The sequence below is a fragment of the Crocodylus porosus genome, unplaced genomic scaffold, assembly GCF_001723895.1.
Source record: "Crocodylus porosus isolate Cpor-Errol unplaced genomic scaffold, CroPor_comp1, whole genome shotgun sequence".
Lineage (NCBI taxonomy): Eukaryota > Metazoa > Chordata > Crocodylia > Crocodylidae > Crocodylus > Crocodylus porosus.
Genome location: NW_017728948.1, coordinates 52,503,739 through 52,528,697, shown reverse-complemented (window position 1 = coordinate 52,528,697; position 24,959 = coordinate 52,503,739). Strand labels below are relative to the sequence as shown.

Sequence of the window (24,959 nt, the reverse complement as noted above, 5' to 3'; positions counted from 1 at the left end):
TGGAGCTGGGGGCCCGGGCCGCCGGGCGGGGGCGGGGGCTGCTGCGGACGCCCGTGCTGCTGCGGACGCCCGTGCAGCGCTGCTGAATCCGCTGCTCCGAGGAGCCGCCGCGGGGAAGGCAGAGGCAGAGGCAGGCCGGCAGCCCATGCCCCGCCGCCTGCCCGGGGGGCTCTGGTACTGCCTCTGCTGCCCCCCAGCCATGAGCCCTTCTGTTTTCCCCTGGTAAAGATGGCGGTGGGCGATCGCTGCAACCTTTAGACTCATGACTGTCAGAAACATCGCCTCCATCTGTAATATGGTGAGTACCCGCGGGGCGGGGCCGGGGCGGGGGGCGGCCGGCCGAGGGGTTCCCACTCCGTCCCCAATGCCCCCCCGGGTGGGGGAGGGGTTGCCTCTCGCTGCCCCCTGCCCCTGGCGGCAGGACCTCCAAGAAAGGGAAGCCGGAGTCAGGATCCTAAATCCCTGGGCAGGCTCCTAGAATAAGCAGCTTCATTTCCCAAACAGCCGCCTCCAGCGCCGCAGTCACCCACACTCACTTGTTTTGCCAAATCCAGGTGCTTCTTTAAGTACCTCATTATGCACTTAGGCACTGACTTTAAAATCTTAGCTGCAGGTCCAGGTCCTCCTGCTTATTCTGCCTCCTGTAAGGCATTTCCACCCCACACCCAGCTGGGATTTCAGTGCATGCAAATGGGCATCGCTTTCAGCCCCATATGATCCTTGTAGTGCATTTTGAAACACATCAGCTTTCCCATGGTCTTCTAAAAGATCCAAAAAGCGCATTTAAACAGGAACATTTTGTCTCTGTCCTGTTGGGTCCTTGCCCCCCACAGCCCCGCTGCTCGAGGACAGGGAGGCTTCTGCAGTGTACATTCAAGTATACTTTTCATTTTGACTCTGTGACTGTCAAGGCTGGTTTATTAGGCCACATTGCCTGTGGATTTTTAAAATGTTTTGTTATCTGGGGGCTCTAAGACTTTCTGGCGAGTGATTTATTCAGTAATTCTAGAATGAAAGCAGTCAAGAAAATAAATCCATGTCAGGAGGAAGTGTTAGATGTCCAAAACAAATAGGGCAAGTGCACATTCCAGCACTTTGTTGTTTTAGTTTATACTTTTCCCCCTTGTTTTCAGGTTCTTCAAGAGCAGTTACTTGCAGTCGCCAGCTTCCCTCCATGTGGTGCCCCAGCATACCCTTTGCTGGTGATGTCACACCCACCATTCATCAGCACTGGAGAATGGAGCCTACCTATAGGGTAAGGCAGTGGTTCTCAACCTCTGAGTTGTGACCTCCATGGGGGCCACCAGCAGTTGTTCAAGGGGGATGAGGGTTGTGAGCCTGCTCTCATTCTGGGTCCAGTCTTCCACTGAAGTGGGTTTGCTTGCAACCAGTCATTCTTGGATGCCAGGAGCACCCAGCCCACAGTTCTACCGGGTCCTCACTACCTCCTTTGAAGCACCTGTGCTGAGGTGCATTACTGGAGGACTGGACTTGGATCATATTATGAAAAAGGTTGAGAATCCCTGGGGTAAGATAATCTGGGTTCTTACCTTTCCTCTCCAATATTATGTGATTTTTCTAAAGTTTTAATTGCACTTATTTTTTTTAACCATGTGGGACAGGAGGCAAGCATATTGCAAAGAAATATTTAGGAAACCATGCGGTATTGGGGGGGAAAAACCTGGATTTACTTACCTTACCCTATAGGCAGGGTTCAGTTTATATTGTTGATGAATGGTGGATGTGATCACCATAAAAATGTATAACAAAGCATCACATGAAGGGAAGCTGGAGATTGATAGCTGGTTACAAAAATTTAACATTGGCATGCAGCCTTAAGAAACCTCTGTTTTCATAACATGTGCCCAGATTTTTCCATATAGACAAGCTTTTGCATAATATTTCTCCCTTGGGGTCTAGGAGGGCATCACACAAAACTGAACTAGGCCTGCATTAATTCAGGCTAGTGCTGCTCCTATTACTATCAATAGACACGTGCAAAAGTGGCATTGTAATATAATGGAGGGATTAAAGAGGGCAATGAAGCAGTCAAACAGAAAAGGGGGAACAAGAACAGAACAGAAGGAGTGAGAACAACTCATACTTCAGGACCAAGTTTGGTTCCTTACTCTCTTCCTGGTGTCCTGGGTGACAAGAATGTGGAAGGAGCAGACTCAGCCTTTGAGGAAAGGATGCATTTGTATTCAGCATGGGTAACACAAAGTGTAAAAATACCACAATTCAGATATCTACATGTCATAAGCTTGATGTAAAAATAATTTTTTTAAAAGGAAATGAATGTTGGGATTGTTGTATTCTGCTTTTTGCATCTTTGGGTGATTCTAGTTCCGTTTACAAGCTTTTACGACCATAGCCACAGAGGTTAGAACCTCTTTTGGAAAAAAAAGAAAGCTGAGATTCTTTCAGCGTTCCAGGAAGCAAAGAGAATTTAAGAAAGACATAGAATACTATAAGAGTTGGTGACAATGTAGTTACTGGACCTCTGAAAATGAGCTCAGCTGCTTGAAGGAGCTATATCAGTGGACCCTAGAGGAACTGAGGTCAACCCTAAATAAGATGACTTCTGTGATCTGTGGTCTGTTGCAGGGGGAGCCAAGAGATCTAAAAGACTCCCAAAAAGAAGAAAACAAAATAGTAAGATGGAGAAAGAGTAGTACAAATAAGGATGTCATTAGCAGAGGTACTACTGGTACAAAGGAGAAAGCATTAGTGCCATTGTTCAAGGGACTGGTAAGATCTCATCTAGAATAATTTGTAAAATTCTGGTCACCCATGTTCTAGAAGGAGGAATTCAAATTGCAACAGGTGCAGAGAAGAGCTACCATGATGATCACTGGAATGGAGAACCTATTTAGTGAGAGGAAACTAAAAGATCTTTTCTTGCTTAGCCTTGTAAGACAAAGGCTGTGTGTGGATCTAACTATGTGCTACACTCACTAGCACCATGACTGAAAGAGACTTGGGGGTCGTGATTGACCCCAAGATGAACATGAGCCACCAATGCAGTGCCATAGCAGGCAAAGCAAACAAAACTCTGGCTTGCATCTACCAGTGCATCTCGAGCAAGACTTAGGAAGTCATCCTCCTACTTTACTTGACCTTCATGAGTCTGCAGCTGGAGAACTGCATCCATTTCTGGGTTCTGCACTTTAGAAAGGATGTGGAGAAGCTTGAGAGAGTCCAGAGGAGAGCCATGCACATGATTAGAGAAGAAGAGGGTAGGCCTTATGAGAAGAGGCTGAGAGGCATGGGACTTTTCAGCCTGGAGGAGTGAAGGCTTAGGGGTGACTTGGTAGCAGCCTATAAGCAGGTCTGGCCTGTCTTACCCTGTGGAACCTGTGGCGTCAGGGGGCCCCACAGCCAAGTGGCCCCCTGTGGCTGTGAACACGCCAAATCAGTGCTGTAGCAGGGGAGGTGGGCGGTTGCCACCACTCTACATTGCCACCACCACTGGCTTCACATCTGCCTGCTCCTCCCCACCCTGTCTGCTGCCAGCTTCTTCACATCGGGGTCCCAAAACTATATCTTGCAGGGGGCCCCAAAAATTATGGGCTGGCCCTCCCTATAAGTATATAAGGGGTATGCATCAGGAACTGGGAGAAAATCTGTTCACCAGGGCACATCAAGGGAAGGCAAGGTCTTATGCTCACAAACTGCTAGAAGACCGTTTTAGGCTGGACATAAGGAAAATCTTCTTTACCATCCAAGTGCCCAGAGCCTGGAATAGACTCCACCCAGAAGTGGTGCAAGGACCTGCTCTGGACACTTTTAAGAAATGTTTGGATGATTATTGTGCTGGGATCATTTGACCCCAGCTGACTTCCTGCCCCTTGGGCAGGCGGCTGGACCGGATGATCACGCGAGGTCCCTTCCAGCGTAATGTCTATAAAATCTATTTTCTATAAATACACAGGGGAAGTAAACAAGGAGGGAGAAGAGCTCCTTCAGCTATAGGACAATGTTGGCAGCACAAATGGGTTTATTCTGGCCATGAATAAAGTTAGGCTGCAAATTAGAAGGTTCACAACCATTAGAACAAGTAGGTTATGGAACAACCTTCTTATTGATGCAAGGGGGAAGGAAAATACCTAACTGCTTTTAAGACTGGGCTTAATACATTTGCAGTCACCTACCCTGGAAATCTTCAAGAGTAGACTGGACAGTCACCTCGCAGGGGTCACCCGACCCCAGTTGTCTTTCCTTCCTAGTAGAGTGTGGCTGGACCAAATGATCTTGCCGAGGTCCCTTCTAGCCCCTCACAATCTATTAATATATGAAAGGGATTGTGTGACAGGGTTGCCTGGGATAGCAAAGGTCTGTACTTGATGACCAGCAGGTTTCTTTCAGTCTTATTTCTTTGTTGCTATGTATAGTAAATGAAAAAACAAGAGAGGCAAGAAATGAATGCATTAAAACAAAAGGCATTAAAAATGGAATTGCTGCATTGTGGAGGAAGACAAGGAAGTCTGGCACTACTGATTTGGTTTAGGACTAAAGATCTGCTAGTATGACTTACAGCCAGAATTTTTTTTTCCTAGGTCATGATCTCAGACCATAACTCAGTGCTTGAAAGGCTGGACACAAGTCTTTGGTCTAAGACAATGGTGCTCAGCTTTCTATGTCTGCAGGCCAAATGAACGGCATGAGCCAGTCCACAAGCTGGATCTGGCTGCCTGCCAGCTCAACCCCATGTGCTGTATACGGCCAAGTGCCAGATCAGGCCACGTGCTGGTCCAACCCTACATGCCAGATCTAGCCGTGCACGGGCCCAACCTCTCAAAATGAATTTATCTGTGAGCCCACTTAACCACACGTGCTGCATCTGGTTGTATGCTAGTCCAGCTCCACACACTGTATCACCTGGAGAGTGATCCCACTGCGGACTGGTGTGATGTAGCAGGCAGGGCCAAGTTATTCAACCTGCAAGGCTTCCCACAGGTCCAGAAATTTGGCAGCAGGGGAGCAGCAATTAATGCTACCACTATCCCTACACTGCCAAATTTCCAGACCCATGGAAGCCCCACAGGTCAGAGGCTGAGCACCACTGGTCTAAGAATTAACTAACTAAAGTATCTTGGCATTGATTTTTCTATTTAAAAGAAACCTAAAATATCTGCCCTCCTCTCCTTCCTATGCTTCTCATTTCTCCTTTCATCTAAGATATGAAGGCATGCATCTATCTCCCTAACACTAGCAGACACAAAATATCACCTTGCTTATTTTTATATTTACATCACCTGAAGTGAAAAAAGTACTAGTTCTTCAAAAGCAGGCATTGCTTGTCACAATGCTTACATATTTTGGATGGTAGTCTTTTATTAATTACAGATATTTTTCTTTGGTAGATACTGTGTTCTGAAGAAAGCAAATAAGATGAGGATTAGCAGGGTGAAACTGGCTGGATCTAACAGGGTTAGTCAAGCAAAGACTGCCTGTTGTTTAATTGACTGTCTGAGGATATAGCATCTCAAATTGTAATTCTGCTTTCCTGATGCGAGGGTAAGGCTGTGACCTCTTTGAGAGGAGGCCAAAACAGGAAACAATGATGTGAGGGAAAATATTTTACATTTGTTTGAAAAATACAATACCAGTCCAGTACATTTAATAGGCAAACAAGAATAACTCAGGATAGCTGCCTTCCTATTAAAATGCAAACCCACAACTTCCAGACCAGACCAAAGAAGGACCTTTGTTTTCCTAGTTCCCAGTTCTCTCCACACAATTACAAAAAATTATTATGGGAAGGTGAAGTGCAAGACCCTTCTACTATGCCTGGTTTTGTATAGTTTAATGTCTTAGTGGAATACCTGTGTAAACAACCTTAGAGTACATGTAGGATGGGGATCCAAGCCTGTCTTAAAAGTTTTACAGTTACTGAGATTTCATAAATAGATGTCTGCACAGTTTTTTGACCCATGCCAGGTGGTATAAATCGGTAATTAAAACATTTTTCTAGATGATACTGAGTCCTGAAAGGTACCCTTAGGAGGAAGTCCAGACAAAATTTGGGATTTTCAGCATTTGATCTTATTCATATTTTATCAATATTAAATACACATTGCGATCTTCATCGGGAAGTAAGACTGCTAGAATGAAATGGTAACTTACTGAAATTCTTGGCAGTTTATTTCTTTGAGGATCTTCTGATTCAGGCTAGGGCTTGGAGCTAAATGCATGTTGCAGTTTGATCGTAAAGAATATTACTGTTGAATGTATGAACACTTTCTGATCTTTTTAAAAATTATTTTATATTACTGTATATAGAGAACAAATAAGGTATTTTAGGACCTGTTGTCCTCTGAACAAGGGGGAAAAAAACGCCTTTTAGTGTTTTACTGATACAAACACGTTAATATCCCCTTTCAATGAAGTTTGAAATAGTTTGATCACTGTTGCAAGATAATCTGTGCCAGTTTAATCAACATCGCAGTGTTAACAATTAAATTTGTTATGATCTTTGATTCAATGCATCACATCTCATATATTGTAGTGGAAGCAGTTATTTGATAATCCTGTAAGATGTACAGATATCATTTGAATAAAAATTACACTATTAAAAAAAGAACAAGTTAATTTGGTTGTGTTTCACAGTTATACTGTTGCCAACTTCTCTTCTGATTTTACCATAAGGCTCATAATTATTGGTGTTTTTCTTGTAACCTCAGCTCCAGGAATTTTGTGAATACATGAAAATCTTAGTTTTCACTCTTCATAAAAAGTGCTTAGCCTTCCTATTTGTAGAGGAGACCTGAAAATACAAAAGGCTCCAAATCCACAAGTCAAATAAAAAAGAACCCAACATTTGTTTTGAGGGCCCAACTAAAGATTCTTTTAAATGAAGGGCCACAGAAGCAGATTTAAAACCTGTCAGAATCTGGAAATGTAGATTTCTATTTCTATAAAGATTTAGGGCACTTTTACAGGTGTTCCAAGAGTGGGTGGGGCCTGCTCTGAGAGCCGTTCTAATTAAAGCACCGCAGCATCTCATGTATCAACATCCCCATGGTTCAAGATGGACGTGGGAGCACTTGAACTAAAGCTCATTTGATGAGTTTTAGTTCAAGCGCCCCCCACCTCCATTCTGAAGTGCAGGGATGGTGATACATGAGATGCAGGAGGCTGCTGTAGTATGGTAATTGCCATGCTCCAGCAGACTCAATTAATCAGTGCATCCGAGCAGCCTCCACGCTTGTGTACAGGTACCCTATGTGCCCAATTTTTCTCCTTGCAGCACTACTGTACTTGAAGTGCAGAATTTAGTACTATAAGCTTAAGTTGGTATGGGAACATACTGGTATATATGGTCTATTAATATTATAGAACAAAGTATATCTTAATATTATAGAATATGTTAATATTCTAAACAACACTTGATTTTTGGAAATTTCTACTTACAAGGAAAACTGCTAGACAGCATATCACATGTCCAGGCAATAAACTAACTGTAGGTGCATCTACGTGTGCAACTAGCATGCAGTAATAAACTCCGGTACAGTTTGTGCTATAGTTTATTGCTCCCAGGCACTGCATTTACATGTGTGCCCAGGACCATAGCACACTGAGCTGGGGCAGGACAGCCCCAGTTGGCAGGAGCTCCAGGGGGGTCAGCCTCCCAGTTCAGCGTGCTGCATAGGGCCTGGCTGAGGCACAAAGGTGCTACAGCGTGGGGCTAGCTGGCAGACAATCCCCACCCTGTAGCACCCTCATGCCCCAGCCAGCTCTGGTCACCGTCTATGAATGCATTTCGATGCACTAAATAAATCTGCCATAGGACCGTACTATCTTACACATGTAGACAGTGACATATTATTACCGAGTTAGTTACTCAGTTCTATAGTAAAGTGCACATGTAGATGATGCACCCTGTTTGGAGTTATTGATCTGTAGGTTTTTTAAAATATTGTTAACTTTTAAATATAAAAATATAGTTGCAAGCACAGTGTTGGTTCCCATCTTAAAACTGTGGTATCAAGAATGCTTCATTTCTATACTTGTCATTTTTGCATGACTTGTTTCATCTGAGGAACTTTACTTAGCCAGAAGAAATAAAATTATCTTTGATTGTTTTACTGCTATTATTATTATTATATGTACATTTAAGGCACTTACCACTATAGTATCTGGATGCTACTGGAAAAGAAGTGCGACTGTTTTCTGCTTTCAAAGCTTAAATTATACAAATATTTCTGGGCATACTCTTTCTATGATGAGGAGGCTGCTGTTCTGATAATGTATGCTGTAGTGTTGAATAGATCCTTAAAAGAAAGGAACTATAATGACTATATAATAACTATAATAATCAACATGGTAATTTTAAATCTTGTAACCAACCTCCAGTCTCTTTTGTGCTACCTGCACTTTGGCTAAATAGGCATATCCGATGATGGAATTTAGCCAGGTGAAAATATTGCATATGGTTTCAAATAAGATTTGGGTGTCACCAGTCCAAGAAGAAAAAGAATGCATCTGGGGACATAGAAAAAAATGCTTGTATGAAATACTAAGTTGTAGTTTGGCAAATATACTGAAGCCGTTGATGGTATAAAGGACTAAGAGCAACTGGACTAGTACTTTTAAAAGCAACTAGTAGCTTTGAGTATCCAGCTTGTCACGTTTTACAAGGGCCTCATTTTTAGGACATGATCACTTGATATTTTGAGAAAATAATGCTTCTTAAGGTATATCAGGTTGATTACTAAGGCACTGCAAATCACTAACCACTTTAAAATGGCTGAAGCATATGTTTCTTGGCATACGCAATAAAGGATTTTTACTCACTTTACATGACTGCCTTTGTGCTTATGGCATGCATTCAATAAATTAACTGGTTAGAAAACTGGTGGTTTTATAGGTTCCTTTTCATTAAAATATTTAGCTATTAAAGGGATTGATCTAATGATCTGAATACTTTTAGAGATTAAATTAAACATAATTTAATTATCATTTAAATTAAATGGATTGTCTATTTTGATACATTGTTTGAAATCCCTTTAAGAGCATTATATCATCCTGCTTTTTTAAAAGTTAGTATCTTTTCAATATTTGTGATGACCCTTTTGGATTGTGGATAATATTTTTGGTTATGATTATGGCTCTGAGATGGACAAATTCCTTGTATCTAGCATTCTGAATTCTTCCTCTATAAATGGGAATACAAATAATGAAGCATCTTGTTTTCTCATTCCTTTTCAATACCTATAAATAAAACTTTGAAATGAAATATGTAGATATTATTTTAATGATAAACTAAAAATATGTATTGATTCCAATGAGACCTCCATTTCTCATTTATTTTGTGAGAAATCAAATCACCCTTAGTAAGTGTTTAATTTTAGGCAATTGCACTTAAAATTTTTGGCCTTGTCTTTGACACAGATTTTTAAAAAAAAATTATTGTTGCCTCTACTTCCTTCATTGAACTAGGGAGATAGTTTGGAGGCTGTGAAATAAAAAAGGCTGGTAAGGTTAGAGAATGCTACTGAGGGAAAACAACCCAAGCAAACTATGTTTTAGACTGATTCTAGTCAACTGTATCCTTTTCAGCATTACTATTTTGTGACTGATACATAATTCTAGAAGAGGAGTGTCAACCTCATTTAATAAACACATGGAATAATTTCAGTCAGTGCCTTCCCTAACTTTCCTCTCTATGCCTTTCTACTACGACCAATTTTCCCTCCCTGCTCTGCCTATTGTGATTCCCCCCTCACCCCTTAGGGACACTTACAAGCCTTCCTTTTTCTCCTTCAGTTTCTGTACCATTATAAGCTGCATATACACAATCAAATAATCTGGGAGAATTCTCCCATATTTGTTCTCCTGGTAGAGAAACTTATCCAGAGTTAGTTGTACAGACGTTCAAATGCTGAGGCACTGAAGAGTTCAGAGCTTGTAGTGCTGAGACTGGGTACACAGGCTCCTTCTGGCTGCGCATCTCAGCATACACGTCTCAGCATGCACATTTCAGACTGCTCCCTTAGTCTGCTTGCTGATGGATGGCAGCAGTGCATAGGAAAGCTCTGGTTAGCTGAACCAGACTGTCCATGATTAACTTGTGTTTTCCTGCAGCTTAGTGTGGGGATAGTGAAGGGGAGCAGAAGAGTCCAGCAAGTAATACAATGTCTCCTGGGGTGGAGGTGGAGCGGGTGAGAGGGAATGCTGGAGAATTATGTTTACATATATTAGCACTCCCACAAGAAACTTTCCTGGGAGTGATTTAACCCTAGTTGTTTTCTAGGTTATTTTTCTCTTGGAGTGGCTACTTTTACTCTGTGATAAATAATGTGAACACTTCTACACTTGTGGTTTCTCCTGGGAGAGCAGCAACTCTCCTAAGAGAAACTGAATTTTGTATGAGGTCTATAGACAGCAAAACACCTTTTTTTTTTCAGCCTGTGACCCTTCCTCACCCTTTAGGCACTGGTGCTAAAAGTTCCATTGCTTGTTAATGGTAAGTGTCCCCTATGAATGTACTACATCAAGAAGCAGGAAGGGGGAAGTGGAATCAGGGAGAGGAAACCACTGAATCCATTTCTGTGTGGCTCAGAGGCAACAAGGTTTTATGGAAAGAACTGGGAAGCCTCTTGAAACATATGGGGCCAAGCCAGAGGTAGTTGCTTAGGAGACAGCTTTGCTGCATATGGTAGTGGACCAGGGAGATTTCTGGTCTCTCATTCTCTAATTTCTTCCTTTTCAGTTTTCCAAAAGTGTTAATCTCAATTAAACAGGTCAGCTGTAGAGATGGTCAACAGTTTTCCACTGGAACATGTTTTGATCAGACAAGCTGATTCAATGAACTTTATTTTGTTCAAATATTTAATAGGACATAATTGAAACATTTCAACTTGGTCATTTTGACTTTTTATTTTATAATATATACAATAAAAGTTAAAATGAAACACTTTGACTATCTAAACAAAGCTTTTTTATGAGATTGACAGGACATTTCTTTGCAGCATCTCACTAAAACAAATCCAGAGTTTTAAATTTTCATCTAAATTTGGGGTGCAAAAACTTTAAAATATTGAAATTTCTCCTGGGACAATAATTCTGTTATCAGTTTACTCAGCTGATTTAAGGCTCAATTTGCCTCTGCTTATACTCAGACAACTATAACAGTTGCTGGCTGTGACAAAAGGACCGTACTCATAGCTGGTCGCTATACCGGCCTCCCCTCTGTCTAGGGCAGTCTGCCCCATCTCGCTTGCCACAACTTGTTGGACTAAACCTGATGCAATAAGCAGGAGGCTGCCCATTTAATAGCCCAATGCCAAGGGGTTTGCATATGGCTCCAACCTCCCCTTACTGTGTCCCATGCCTCACAGATGGCATCCATATGTTATAGCACTGGTCCAGGGCCAGGCTAAACTCTGTCCCTTGTTGGGCCTCTAGCATTCTACTCTTGCATTCCACCCCCTCTCACAGGGCCTCTTTCATTTTGCCCCTCCGTGGGCCACTCTCAACCCACCCTACTCTGTGACTCTGTGATCTTCAGGCTTCCCTACTTACTCTCCAGCTGGTCCACACACAGCCCTTCAGGCACCACCATGCACTCTACTCTACATGGCCACCAGCCTTATGCCTCACGCTGGGCTGAACTCAGCCACTAGCATCTCCCTGAGCCACTTTTATCCGCTTCACTGGGGCCTTGGGGTCTTACACCCCATGGACTGAGGTACCTCTCTCTAGGTATGCCGGGTCCCACTCTGCTGTATTGTAAGGTGCCCCTACCCCACTTCATTGTAGAGGCAAATGGCCTGACATTTCTGGGAAACTGCCCCACTGCAGGCAGTCCCACGAGGCCATCTTTCCCCAGCAGGGTGTAGTTTTCAGTCATACCCAGGACCAGGAGCATCCTGCCATCCCCATAGCTCCTTCCCTTACCTCCAAGGTGTTCCTGAGCAGCTGCTAGTCAGGTGGTGTCTTTCCAGCTGCCAGCAGCAGACTGCTGCCTCAGCCCTGAGCACCTGGATCTAAAGTGGAGGCTGCTCAGCCCCCTCTTCCAATCCCAAGACCCTCCTGCAGTCATGTGACTAGCTCGTCACTCCAGCTCACACCTGCTGGCTGTCCTGATGCCTGCTCTGGCCCTTAAAGTGACAGGCACCCAAAGGTGCTCTGTCACACTGGCCAATAACTGATGAAAGTAGTTTCTTGCCGAGTAGAGGCAAGAGCGAAGTTTGGAGACAGTGCTATTTTGTGTGTCTGTCAAAAGGAACTGCTTATGTTTGATGCCAAGTGGTTTACTTCTCTTCATGCCCCTTCTCGCTCATGTTGGCTCTGCTCACAGGAGATCTGATTTTATATACCACTGTGCCCTCTCCCCCTAATTACAATGCATTGTCCTTTGCTGGCCTGGCTGATCTGCCTCACAGAGAGAGCTAGGTCAGTCTTTCTTTTTTCCTCCACCCCATATGCTACCTCTTTAGAAATTCTGGGACATAGGCTTTCTGGCCTGAAGCCATTTCTATTTTTACTCTAATTTCTCTTTTAGTGGCTCTAGTGTCGCTCTGACTTTACTTTAAGTTTTCAGTTTCTCCCCCCAGGAAATGTCTCTATTTCTAGCATGTTTCTTTCGCTTTCCCTGAATACTTAAACAAAAATATTGTTTAATTTCCAGCCACAGCTGATCTTTAGTTCTGAGCGGACCCATGGTTTTCTTTCACTGACCTCTGGTCTTTATATATTTGTTAAATTTTTGTTTTCATAGTTCATTTTTTTTATATGCCTTTCTAATCATTTTTTTTAATTTTCCTTTTCCCATCTTATGCCCTGCAGTCCTGTTTTTACTCCTCACTTTTTCTTATATTGGTGCCCGGTTGTTCATACTTTGATAACAGTTCTACTGTATTAATTTCTCAGAAAAATGTCTATTTTGGGGGTCCTCTGTAGTTAGCTTTGGGATACTTTTAGTTTTTCTCTTGGATTGGCTTCAGTGGAACTGCATATATACTTACAACTAAGCATGTACATATTTGTAGCATTAGGGCCTAAAGAGGCATTGGTCTTTCTGATAGTTCTGTCTCACAGTAAAATCATGTCTTATATGCAATATGAGAGAACAGATATATTTCTAGCTTTTATTGAATATAGGCAGTCCTCGGACTTAAGACACAATCGGTTCCTGAAAACCATGTTTTTGGTTGAAACATTGTAACTTGGAGCCAGTTTTATCATAAGAAACAATGTTATAAATGGGGGATTGGTTCCTGAACCAAGGCCTGATACCCTGTTTTCATCAAAAGTACTCATTATAGAGGAGTAATATAGCTATGTTAATGTATTTATATTATAAATAGTAATCATGTTGATTTGGAAGGACTTCTTTGAGGTGACTTTGTTGGACTTTTTGAAGGGCTCTTGGTTGGACTTTCTGAAGGGTCCTTGGCTGGAGTCTTCTCAAGAGTCTTGGATGCAGGTTTTTCTGGAGTCTTGTCTGCTTTCTTAAAGAAAGTGTCCAAGGAAGTTTGGACAGATGGTCTCCAGTGAGATGGGTGACATAACGAACTTGTTCGCTGGCATGGTGTCACATTGGATCAAGTGCTATAAAGTCAAAACTGATGTCAGAAAGTTGAAACAGGGTGTCAATTTATAAACGTGTAAGTGCGAAACTAAGTCGAGGACTGCCTGTATCCATGTTCTATTTAACTAAAGTGCATTGGCTTAGATTTTCCAAACAGCTACTTTGTAATTATATTCTTTAATAGAATTTTTTTTGTCATGACTGGTTAATTGTAGCTTTTCTTAATTATTAATCAGACATGAATCTTGTAAAGTCTTCTAATCTATCCTTTGCCATTTAAGTTAAGGGAACCTTTGAATATATTTCTTTCAGTGGAATTCAGTTCTTAATATTGTTTTTGAGAGTCCTGATTAATTATACAGTTCTCACCTAGACTGCACCATCCAATGGCAGCAGACAAGCTGTGCCTTGAAGGTAGCAGACACATTGTTCTATCAAAGGGCATACACATAATTTTATAATAAGACAGTGTTACACAAAAGACTGGAAGGTAGGATCTCCTTACTATGCAGTCTCTGGGTAGTTTGACCATAGACCGTCCTCTTGGCAATAATGCTCAACTGTCCCGTCTGTTGAATGTTCCCATGTAGTTAGCACTGCTAACACGGTCACTTCCTTTTCAGGTTCTACTTGTTAACAATATCAAGATTCCTTTTGTTAGACGCGAACGAAACAGAAGGAACTTGAGCCAACCTCTTCCACCAGGTCCTAGTTCAGGAGCCTAAATAGCTATGAGGATTGCCCAGTAGGCCATACTTCTCTAACAGCTTTACAGAATTCCCTGGACCACTTCCTATCTCAGTCCTCTGCATTCCTTAGACCAGTGGTTCTAAACCTTTTTCACACTGGGACCTGTTAGCATAACTCTCAGCTTGCCGTGACCCACACTCTCAGTCCCCAACCCACAGAGTCTCTCTCTCTCTCTCTCTCTACCTCCCTTTCTCCCCCCGCCCTTCTCTCCATCTGCTGCATCTGGCCCCCTCCCTCCCTCCCTCCTTTTCCTGCTGCTTTAGCTGCCCTGTTGCATGCTCATCACACCCCCTCACTATGTGCCAGCTCTATGCAGCCTTGCAGTGTTTCCCTTAGCCCTCCTCGCAACCCTTTAAAATCTTTTGGCAACCCACTTTTGGGATGTGAGCCACAGATTGAGAAACACTGCTTTACACCACTCAGTCCCAGCTATTCCTCTGTTCCCATTGGGAGCTATCTAGTACTGCTTCCTGTGCTAGGAGCTCTTTCATCCACAACCAGAACTGACTCTTGTGGCCTGGCTCTCTCACTCTTATAGTCCTTAGGGCCTGAGCTGGAAGAGGTGTAGATTAAAGAACCCTCTGTCAAAGCTGCAGTGGTGTTTCTCTATGCACCTTCATAATGGGGATAGCCAGCTGCATTATAGGGCTATAATAGATAAAGTGAAGACTATGATTAAATAGGATGAAGCAAAACAACTTTAACAAACAGGGACAGCAAACGGCAGTTTGCAAGCAGTTCACAAGGCAGTTCTCAGATTAGTTGGCCACCCTGCTCTTAGAATCATAAAATCATAGAAGTAGGGTCGGAAGGGACCTTGTAGATCTTCAAGTCCGACTCCCCGCCTAGGCGGGAGAAAAGACTGGACTCAAATGAGTTCAGCCAGGTAGTCATCAAGCCTCTTCTTAAAGATCCCCAGGGTAGGAGCCAGCACCACTTCCCTTGCAAGTTGGTTCCAGCTCCTAGCCGCCCTAACTATGAAGTAGTTCTTGTAGATGTCTAATCTAAACCTACTCTAATAATTTGTATCCATTGTTCCTTGTCATGCCAGGGGGTGCTAGGGGAAACAGTGTCTCCCCTAAGCCATTCTGATCCCCCCTAGTGAGTTTATAGACAGTCACCAGGTCCCCCCTCAGCCTTCTCTTGTGAAGGCTGAACAGGTTTAGGTCCCGCAGTCTTTCAGGGTAGGGTCTGCCCTGTAGTCCCGGGATCATGTGGATGGCCCTCCTCTGGACCTTTTCAATGTTGTCCACATCCCTCCTGAAATGGGGCGCACAGAACTGGACGCAGTACTCCAGCTGTGGCCTGACCAGCATCGGATAGAGGGGGAGGATCACCCCCCTGGCTCTACTTGAGATGCACCTGTGGATGCACGACAAGGTGCAGTTAGCCCTGCCAACTGAGACCTCGCATTGTCGGCCCATGTTCATCTTGGAGTCAGTAATGACTCCAAGATCCCTTTCTGCCTCCGTGCTCTCAAGAAGGGAGTTTCCCATTCTATAAGTGTGCTGCTGGTTTCTACTGCTTAAGTGCAGCACCCTGCACTTGTCAGTATTGAAACGCATCCTGTTTATGTCAGCCCACTCCTGTAACCTATCCAGGTCTTGTTGCAGTCTTTCCCTCCCTACTAGCATGCTCACCTCACCCCTTAGAAGGGGAACCTTTAAGGTAAACTCTTTCTTTTAATTAAAAATAGCTAACCCACATATATTTAATGTAAGTAGCTAAAATTCAGGAGTTAGGCCAATACTTAAGTCCCTTGCTTAACCAGAGTCCTGAGCAAGGGGAAGTTTGCTAAGGAGTTTGCCTAAAAATTCTCACCTTTCTTCACTGTAAGCTTGATGAGAGGAAGCAGGGAAAAAGGAACCTTTCAGGACCAAGAAGCAGCGAACAGACCAGCTTACAGGGGATTTTGTTAGGGAGGATCTGCTTGGAAGAGGGACAGGAAGAGGGATACAGTGTATGAAGAGACCCAGAGAAATGGCTGGAGGATGTTGTAATGCCAGAGCCACTGTCACTGTCAACTTCCTGTGCTTGCACCTGTGAGGTGTCTTTCCAGTCAGGATCACTAACCATCAAGGCTTCCACCAAGGTCCTGGTTAGGCACTGTGGAGACTGTGGCTTTCAGATTCTTTCCAGTGATGGCCAGATGGTGGAGTGCTGCGGTGCTTCCTGGTAATATCCCTCAGGGAGCAGGCGAGAAACCTACAGGAGGAGATGGCAAGACTTCAAAGTATCCTGTGACATCCTTCATAGATTGGATGCTGAAACAGACCTCTAGGACTGTGGAGGAATGATTGCCAAAGGCACTGCTAGAGAAGGAAGAGGACATGGACTCCCAGGAAGGTGGAAGCTGGAAGCTTGTGACCTCTGGCAGCAAGCAGAAGTATTTCTCTCCATGTGTAGTAGTTTGCTTGGAGAACAGATATGGAGCCCTAGCAACAAAGGAGAGAAGCAGGTTGGAAGGATCAAGAGCACTGCTACCAAGAGGAAGTGATAGGTGGTGGTGGTTGGAGACTATCTTCTGTCGGAGTTGGAGGCATCCATCTGCCGGCCTGACTTGTTGTCTTGGGAGGTCTGCTGCTTGCCTGGAACCCAGATCGGAGATGTCACAGAGGGATTACAGAAATTTATCCAGCCCTCTGACTGTTACCTCATGCTTCTCATCCATGTGGGCACCAAGGGAGACCCTCAGAAGATCAAAAGTGACTACAGGGCTGTGGGTAAAAGAGTGAAGGGGACTGGGGTTCAGGTGATGTTCTTGATCCTTCCAGTCAGGAGAAGGGCCCAGGCAGGAGCAGACACATTCTGCAGATTAATGCATGGTTGTACAGATGTTGTCACCAGCAGGGCTTTGGCTTCTTCAACTCGGGATTTTGTTCCAAGAAGAAGGATTGCTTGGAAGAGACAAGATCCATCTGATGAAGAGAGGGAAGAGCATTTTTGCAGACAGGCTCACTAACCTAGTGAGGAGGACTTGAAACTGGTTCACCAGGGGATGGAAACCAAAGTCCTAAGGTAAATGGAGAAGTGGGTGACCTGAAGGAAGCACAAACAGGAGGGGGCAATAAGGGAGGCATTTTCTTTTTTCCTGAGACAGTAGGGCAATTGGCTAGTTCCCTCAAGTGTTTCTACATGAATGCATGGAGCCTGGAAAACAAGTGGGAAGAATTGGGAGTCTTTGCACAGTCCTGAACTATGACACAAGTGGAATAACAGAGAGTTGGTGGGATAGTTTGCATGACTAGTGTACTGTCATGGATGGTTACAAACTGTTTGGGAATGACAGACAGGGGAAAAGAGGAGGAGGAGTTGCTCTTTATATAAAAGAGCTCCAGTATGAAACTGGATAGTATGAAACCCTGCTGAAAGTCTCTGGCCTAGGATCAAAAGGGAGAGCAACAATGGTGATATTGTGATAGGTGTTGGCTGAATATTGGGTTTAGACCTATTTACTCTTCAGTATACATATATGTAAGTAATGTGTTGTTATTTACTACTGAAATATCACTATATGTTACCTGACAGAACATATATACATGTATAAGTAATATATATTGCTTGACATAAGTATGTCAAGTACTTGTTAAGGGATAGTATTTGGGAAGGCCCAGAAGAATGAGATCACTGACAATGGAAAGGTTCCTCATGGAGACCTGACAGGAGTGATTCCAAAGATAAGGAGGATGCAGATGGAGGGAGTATCTTTCCCAGACAGTAATGGGCCCCAGATGGAACTTCTCATGCGTTCCATCTGAGATAAAGGTACAGCTAGACATGACAATGTTTTGCTGGCACTTTGTCTGAATAACAAGTTCAGAACATTTGAACAGTGCCCTTATTGGCTGACAAGTTGCATCAGACTTAACACATCAATGATCGAACACCAGTGCGAGACAAATGGCATGAATTAAGGGTATAAACTTGGAGTGGAAAACAAAGGATGTGTGCTCTCTCTCCTGGCATTACCCTGCATTTGAGATCATCAAAGACAGCAGATCTGTAGATCGGCAATCAGCTTACTGGCCAGGCATCTGCCTCCTGCAAGCATTCCTAGAAGTCCAGTGTGTGGTGAGAGCCTTGCTTGTGAATCATCACATGCTGCTACTGTGAATCAATAAAAGCCCCCTGCAATTGAATGGATGAGTCATGTTTGGTCTTTGATTGCACCTGACCCTGAACAGAGGCTGGTAATTTTTAAAATATGAGCCAACAGCAGGGGTCTGCTATAGACGACCAGACTAGGAGGATGAGAGTTCTCATGGGGGACTTCAATCACCATGACATCTGCTGGGAGGGCAATCCAATAGTGTACAGGCAATCCAGGAAGTTTTTGGAAAGTGTTGAGGGCAACTTCCTGGTGCAAGTGTTGGAGAAGTCAGCTAGGGGCCATGTTCTTCTTGACCTGTTGCTCAAAAACAGGGGGATGTAGTAGTGGATTGCAACTTGGGTAGCAGCAACCACAAGTTGATTTGAGTTCAGGATCCTGAGGAAAGGAAGGATGGAGAAAAACAGAGTAAAGACCCTGGATTCTGGAAAAGCAGACTTTGACTCACTCAGGGAACTGATGGGCAGGATGCTCTGGGAGGCCAGGCTGAGGGGGAAAGGAGTCCAGGAAAGCTGGTTGTATTTTATAGAAACCTTACTGAGAGCACAGGAATAAACCATCCCAACACGCAGGAAAACTAGCAAGTATGGCAGAAGACCAGCTTGGCTTAGCAGGGAACTCTTCATTGAGCTAAAACATAAAGAAGAAACTTACAAGAAACTTGGACAAATGACTAGGGAGGAGTATAAAAGGATTGCTCAGGCATGCAGGAATAAAATCAGGAAAGCCAAAGCACAATTGGATTTGCAGTTAGCAAGGAATGTAAAAGGAAAAGAAGGACAAGGAAGGTTTCTACAAGTATGTCAGGAACAAAAGGAAGATCAGGGAAAGTGTAGGTCCTTTGCTAAATGTGGGAGACAACCCAGTGACAAATGATGCAGAAAAGGCAGAAGTACTTAATGTCTTTTTCACCTCAGTCTTCACAAGAAAGGTCAGCTCTCAGACTACTGCACCTGGCAGCACAGTTTGGAGAGGAGGTGAATAGCCAACAGTGGTGAAAAAGCAGGTTAGGAACTATTTAGAAAGCTGGACATATGCAAGTCCATGGGGTTGGACATGATGCACCTGAGAGTGTTGAGGGAGTTGGCTACTGTGATTGCAGAGCCATTGGCCATCATCCTTGAAAATTCGTGGTAATTGGGAGAGGTCCTGGATGATTGGAAAAAGGCAAATCTAGTGTCCTTCTTTAAGAAAGGGGAAGAGCAGGATCCATGGAACTACAGACCGGTCGGCCTCACCATAGTCCCTGGAAAATCATGGAGCAAATATTCCATATTTAAGCACTTGGAGGAGAAGATGATTAGGAATAGTCAGCATGGATTCACCAAGGGCAAGTCATACCTGACCAACCTGATTTCCTGTCAAGGGTTTTGACTACTGTAACACCTTTATCATACTTTCTCCTTTTTTTTTTTTGTCTTCTTTTTCTTCTTCTTTTTTTAAAGTCTTGAATCTGGCTAACCTCAGCCATAAGGGAATTACCATCACAAAAGCCTGGACTTCTGTCAGGCCATGTAGGGTCTCCTTACAGCATGAGCTTTCCATTGCTGCTTTGACTGGAACTGAATTGCTATTAACATTAGCAGGACTTTTCTCCAAAACTCCTAGTAAAGACGCAACACAGACCATTTTAATTACATAAAAATGTGAAACACCATATTAACCAATTTATTAATAATGACATACCCACCCTCCATGTAGGGTGAGTTATAAAAATGAAATGCTACTCTTTAAGGCCACAGCTGAGGCCTTTTGACATTTTTAGTTCTAAGAAACTTACTGCAAAAACTGAAAAAAATTATCTGACTCATCTTGTGACAGGAAGGCTGATTTTCATGGCAGTCACATGCAGGAGAATGTTACATCTTCTGTTGGTCAATCAGATGAATGTAAATTGCTAACTTTCTTTCTTTGAACCTTTATATCTGTGATTGGATCTGAATACTATAGGACTAATTTACCAAGATGAATACAGTTTGGTTCAGAACATTAAACTCCCATACAGAATCATAGAAAATGAGGGTTGGAAGGGACGTCAGGAGGTCATCTAATCCACCCCCCTGCTCAAAGCAGGGCCATCCCCAACTAGATCATCTCAGCCAAAGCTTTGTTTAGCTGGTTCTTAAAAACCTCCAAAGGTGGAGAGAGAACAGTCTAGTTCCATTCTCTTTGGAACTACCCTTTAAGTAGTTGATGACCTAAAACTGCATCCTGCCAGGAGTGGGTGGTCTGGTGGGGCTCTCAGTGGTGCAGGAGAATCCAAGAAATGTCAGGCCAGTTACCACCCCACTGAAAGGTGGGTTGGGGCACCTTAGCCCCTAGCCCCCACGACCGGGTGGGTTACCCCTTTGTTTGGAGGGCCCAGAGGGTGAACCCACGGAGAATAAGAAAAGGGTCATAGACTCAGGCCTGTCTGAGTTTCCCCCGACTGGCCCATGCTGGGGCCAGGACCAGAAGGGTTGAAGGGCCAGGGGCACACCGTGAGGGACGCCCAAGAACTGAGGGCCTGGGGTCCCGACTGGCCTGGAGATGGGGGGATCAGGTCCTGGTGGGGGGATCACACCCGAAGGGGAACCAGCTCAGGGAGCTATGTATGCCTGGTATGATGGCAGAAAAGGCCGCCTGAAAGGGATGAATCCAGGTGGGGTCCAGTAGTAGGATTCTGGGACCCATAGTGGGGGCTGGTGATTATGTGAACATCGAGATGCCGTCTGCGAGGCTTGGGCTGTGGTATAGGGGAGGAATGAGCTGCAGATAGCGCCCCCTGGCATTGGGGCAGAAAATGGGCAGCTTCCCGTTTAATTACATCTATTTAACTAATTAACCTTAAGGTGTGGCGGGAGAGAACGCAGGCAGTTAGCTCAGGAACAGGTGGGCAGGCCATGGCTGGATCAGCCCTGAGTAGGCCCCCTGTTACGGTCCACAATCTGGTTATGTGAACTGGAGAACTGAGCCTTGTGTAGTTTTCAGATGGCATGTCCAGGAATTAGCAACAGTATTTAAACACATACTTGTAGTTTGGAAATTATGTGCATATGTAATGAGGAGGGGTGATCTAATAAGAGGTATGAGATGTTAAGTACATGAAGCTTTATGGAAGCTACTGACTCCAAATAAGTTGTCTTTTAAAGCCTGAAAAGTCTCCAATAGCAGCTGTGCCAGTTTTCATTTAGCTGATTCAACTCACTCAGATACAACTTTCAGTGAGTGACAGCAGATGATAATCCAGTATGGCAAAAATGTGGTGCCTGTCTTCAAGAAAGGCGCAAAACTGGTGGCAGAAGTAAGAAAAATTAGATTAGATTTATGGGGGTGGGCAGAATAGCCTCAAAACCACTGAATCCTATAACCAACAGGCTTGAAGGTTTTGGCTCTGGTGCTCCTACTGCCAAGGATGTTTGTTTTAAACAAATCTTGGTACACCATAGAGCACTGGAAGAGAAGTAATATTGTACAAATATTTTTAAAGGATAAGAGGAAAGCCTGAGTACATATAGCCAGGTTAGCCTGACATTGACCCTTTGCAAAACTATGGAAAACCTGCTTTGGAATGCAGTCAGTAAGGAATTAAAGAATGGTCACATAATTAATGCCAATCAACTTAATTTCATGACAAATGGATCTGTCAACCAATCTTAATATACAGCTTGTTTGATAGAAGTAATGGATATACTGTGTCTTAACACACTATAAGAATTCGGCTAATAACAGCATATGAAACTGATAAAGCTAATTGATAGATCCAAAACAGGGCTGGGCAATCCTTTTGGAAGGAGGGCTGCCTAGTGAGTTTTGGCAAGCTATTGAGGGCCACATGACAGGCAGCCAAGGGCACATAAATATTAATTTTCTAAATTTTTTAGGGGCTCCACGGGCTGGATAGAATGGCCTGATCCAAAAAGTAATTGTGAAGGAAAAGTTATCATCCAGTGAGGGCAGGCTTAGTGGGCACCCACAGAAATCTATTCTTGGCTCAGGGCCTTTGAAAATCATTTCAGTTATCTGGTAAAAATCATTTCAGTTATCTAAAATCATTTCAGTTATCTAGAAAAAATTTTCTGGTGAAAGAAATTGGTAGATTGGTAACTAATGCTAAGAACAGTTAAGCATTACAGAACAATACCATTAGATATGGCATAGTGAGACCAGAGTTGGAAAACTGCACCCAGTTTGCCCACAATTTACTAAGGATGTTGATAAATTGGAAAGGCTTCAGAAAAGCACTACAATAATTATTAGACAATGTGCTTCACACCTACAAAATAAAGTTGAAAGATAAGGTTGAAAAGACTTGATCACAGCCTGTATCTGCACATGGGTAGAACACTTCTTATAAGGATGCTGAATGTGGAAGGCAAATCATAAACAGATCCAGTGACTGGAATCTGCAGCCAGACAAATTCAACTTTGAAATAAGTTCCAGATTTTTAAAACTGAAAGCAGTTAACAACTAGAACAACTTACCTAGGGATTTGGTGGATTCTCCAGCCTCTGATCTTTTCAGATCAAGACCATCTGTTTTTCGTAAAGATATGCTGCAGTTCAGCCAGAAGTAATGGGTTTGATGCAGGGTTCATGGGATGGAATGTGATGATCTGTGTTATGCAGAAGGTCAGATTACATAATTTAATGGTTCCTTCTGTTTTTAAATATTGGAATTTTTGTTTTATTTTTCTTATTTAATACAGCTAAGAAAGAAGCTGGGCTTTTTAATGATAGATTAATTGGTAAGGATAGCAGGGAACCTCTTGTTCATCAGTTGCAACTCCCTGCATCAAAGAGGAGGGGTGATGCACTCTGCTTTTTATTTACTTACTTTACTCAACTTGAAAATAACTAAAGGAAATTGCTTCTTCTGCATCTCCCTGAGTTCTGTGAATTTCTGTATGCATGGTGGTTCTGATGGTGGGTCACTATCCAATTCACCTCACATCAACCGTTGCTGAGTTATCTAGCTCAATTAAGCCAGACCTAAGATTTTCAGATATTCTTGTTAACCTAAGCTCCTGTTCATCCTTAAGACCTCTGTTAGCTTGATTAATCACTTTTATGGGAAGAGACGATGTTTCTATTTTATTAGTCTATACTTTTATTTTGGAAATTTCAATTTGAAATGGAGAATAATTGGCTTTTTTCCCTCTCTTTTAGGGCACCAATGCCTCTGCTCTGGAAAAAGACATTGGCCCAGAGCAGTTCCCAATCAATGAACATTACTTTGGATTGGTCAATGTAAGTACCATTTCAGTAAGGTGAACCATGTACTGTTTTATAGTGAACCATAGTTTTGAGGACCATAGAGATTCTTTTGTTGTTTTGATGCAGTTTTAATTTCATATACTTCCTTTTTAACACTGCTGTGGGGTTCAGTTTGTTCCAGGGAGGATTTTGGCTGACATACTTAAAGTGAGTTGTAGTTGTGTCAAATGCTTAAGACCAGTTACAATTCTGAAGACCAGACCATTCCAAAAGTTGTTTTTTAACAGCCTAACGAATACATAAATGAGACTCAAGCAAGTACTGTTTGCATCAGTATCAGTGGGAATTTATTATTGATTTGGGGCCCCTTGAGAACATACTAGTTTATGGGAATGACTACCAAATGACTACCTAGTGCATTTAATACTTTAAAACATTTTCAGCTTTTGTTTTCAGTCCTAGTCAGATAAATAATAGTCACATTTATACTTTGTTTTTCCTGAGTAGCTGTCAGTACAGGGTGTGGGACCCATATCGATAGCTGTGTGGTCATTAGGGTGGTCTGCTACAAGGGACACAATCAAGTAACTAACTAGATTATGTTCCACTGCACAAGGATTAAGGTTTTTTTTGCTTTTATTTTGGCAGTTTGGGAACACCTGCTACTGTAACTCCGTGCTGCAGGCATTGTATTTTTGCCGGCCATTTCGGGAGAATGTGCTGGCATACAAAGCCCAACAAAAAAAGAAGGAAAATCTCTTGACTTGCCTGGCAGACCTTTTCCACAGTATTGCCACTCAGAAGAAGAAAGTTGGAGTGATTCCACCAAAAAAGTTCATTTCAAGGTTACGAAAGGAGAATGGTGAGTGAAACTTTTTAGGAATTCATGTAATAGGTGAAATTGGTGAAAAGAATCACCAATGTGGCTAAATTAATCAAATATTCAGTTACATGTCTAATAAGCTTTTAGTACTTTCTGCTTCTTAGATATGAATTATTTTGCGTGAATGTGTGTGTATCTACATACTCACAGCATGTATATAAGTTCATGTAATATAATATTTGATGACAAATATACCCAGATTTGTAATCTTCCATGGACACATAGTTTGTCTAAGAAGTTTTCATTACAGTAAGGGCAAGACTATAGCAATCTAGCATAAGCCATGAGTGGGGAGATGGAGGGACCTGTATCAAGCACCTCTGTGCAGGGGTTTTCTGTCAGGGATCACAGAAAGAGATAATGTGGGGAGGTGGGAAAAGTGTGAAAATTAGGTCTGTGAACACTATTCAAAACACCACAGGTGTTGGTGGTGTATGTGTGTGCATCAAGAGAGCTACATCTGCTGCTTCCCCTCATTCCCA

At 43.1% G+C, this 24,959-nt stretch overlaps 1 protein-coding gene across 2 annotated transcripts in view; it reads left to right on the top strand.

Annotated features, from left to right (window-relative positions):
- Positions 1-11: 11 nt before the first annotated feature.
- Positions 12-24,959, top strand: part of USP46 (ubiquitin specific peptidase 46) — a 42,053-nt gene continuing 17,105 nt past the window's right edge. Inside the window, exons 1-4 of one of the 2 annotated variants that reach the window (XM_019553276.1) lie at positions 12-298; positions 1,134-1,255; positions 23,547-23,627; positions 24,243-24,456. In XM_019553276.1, coding sequence (XP_019408821.1) covers positions 1,175-1,255; positions 23,547-23,627; positions 24,243-24,456 — 376 coding nt within the window. In that variant the 5' untranslated portion in view covers positions 12-298; positions 1,134-1,174. The remainder of the gene's footprint in view (positions 299-1,133; positions 1,256-23,546; positions 23,628-24,242; positions 24,457-24,959) is intronic. The other variant, XM_019553277.1, reaches the window with a different exon arrangement.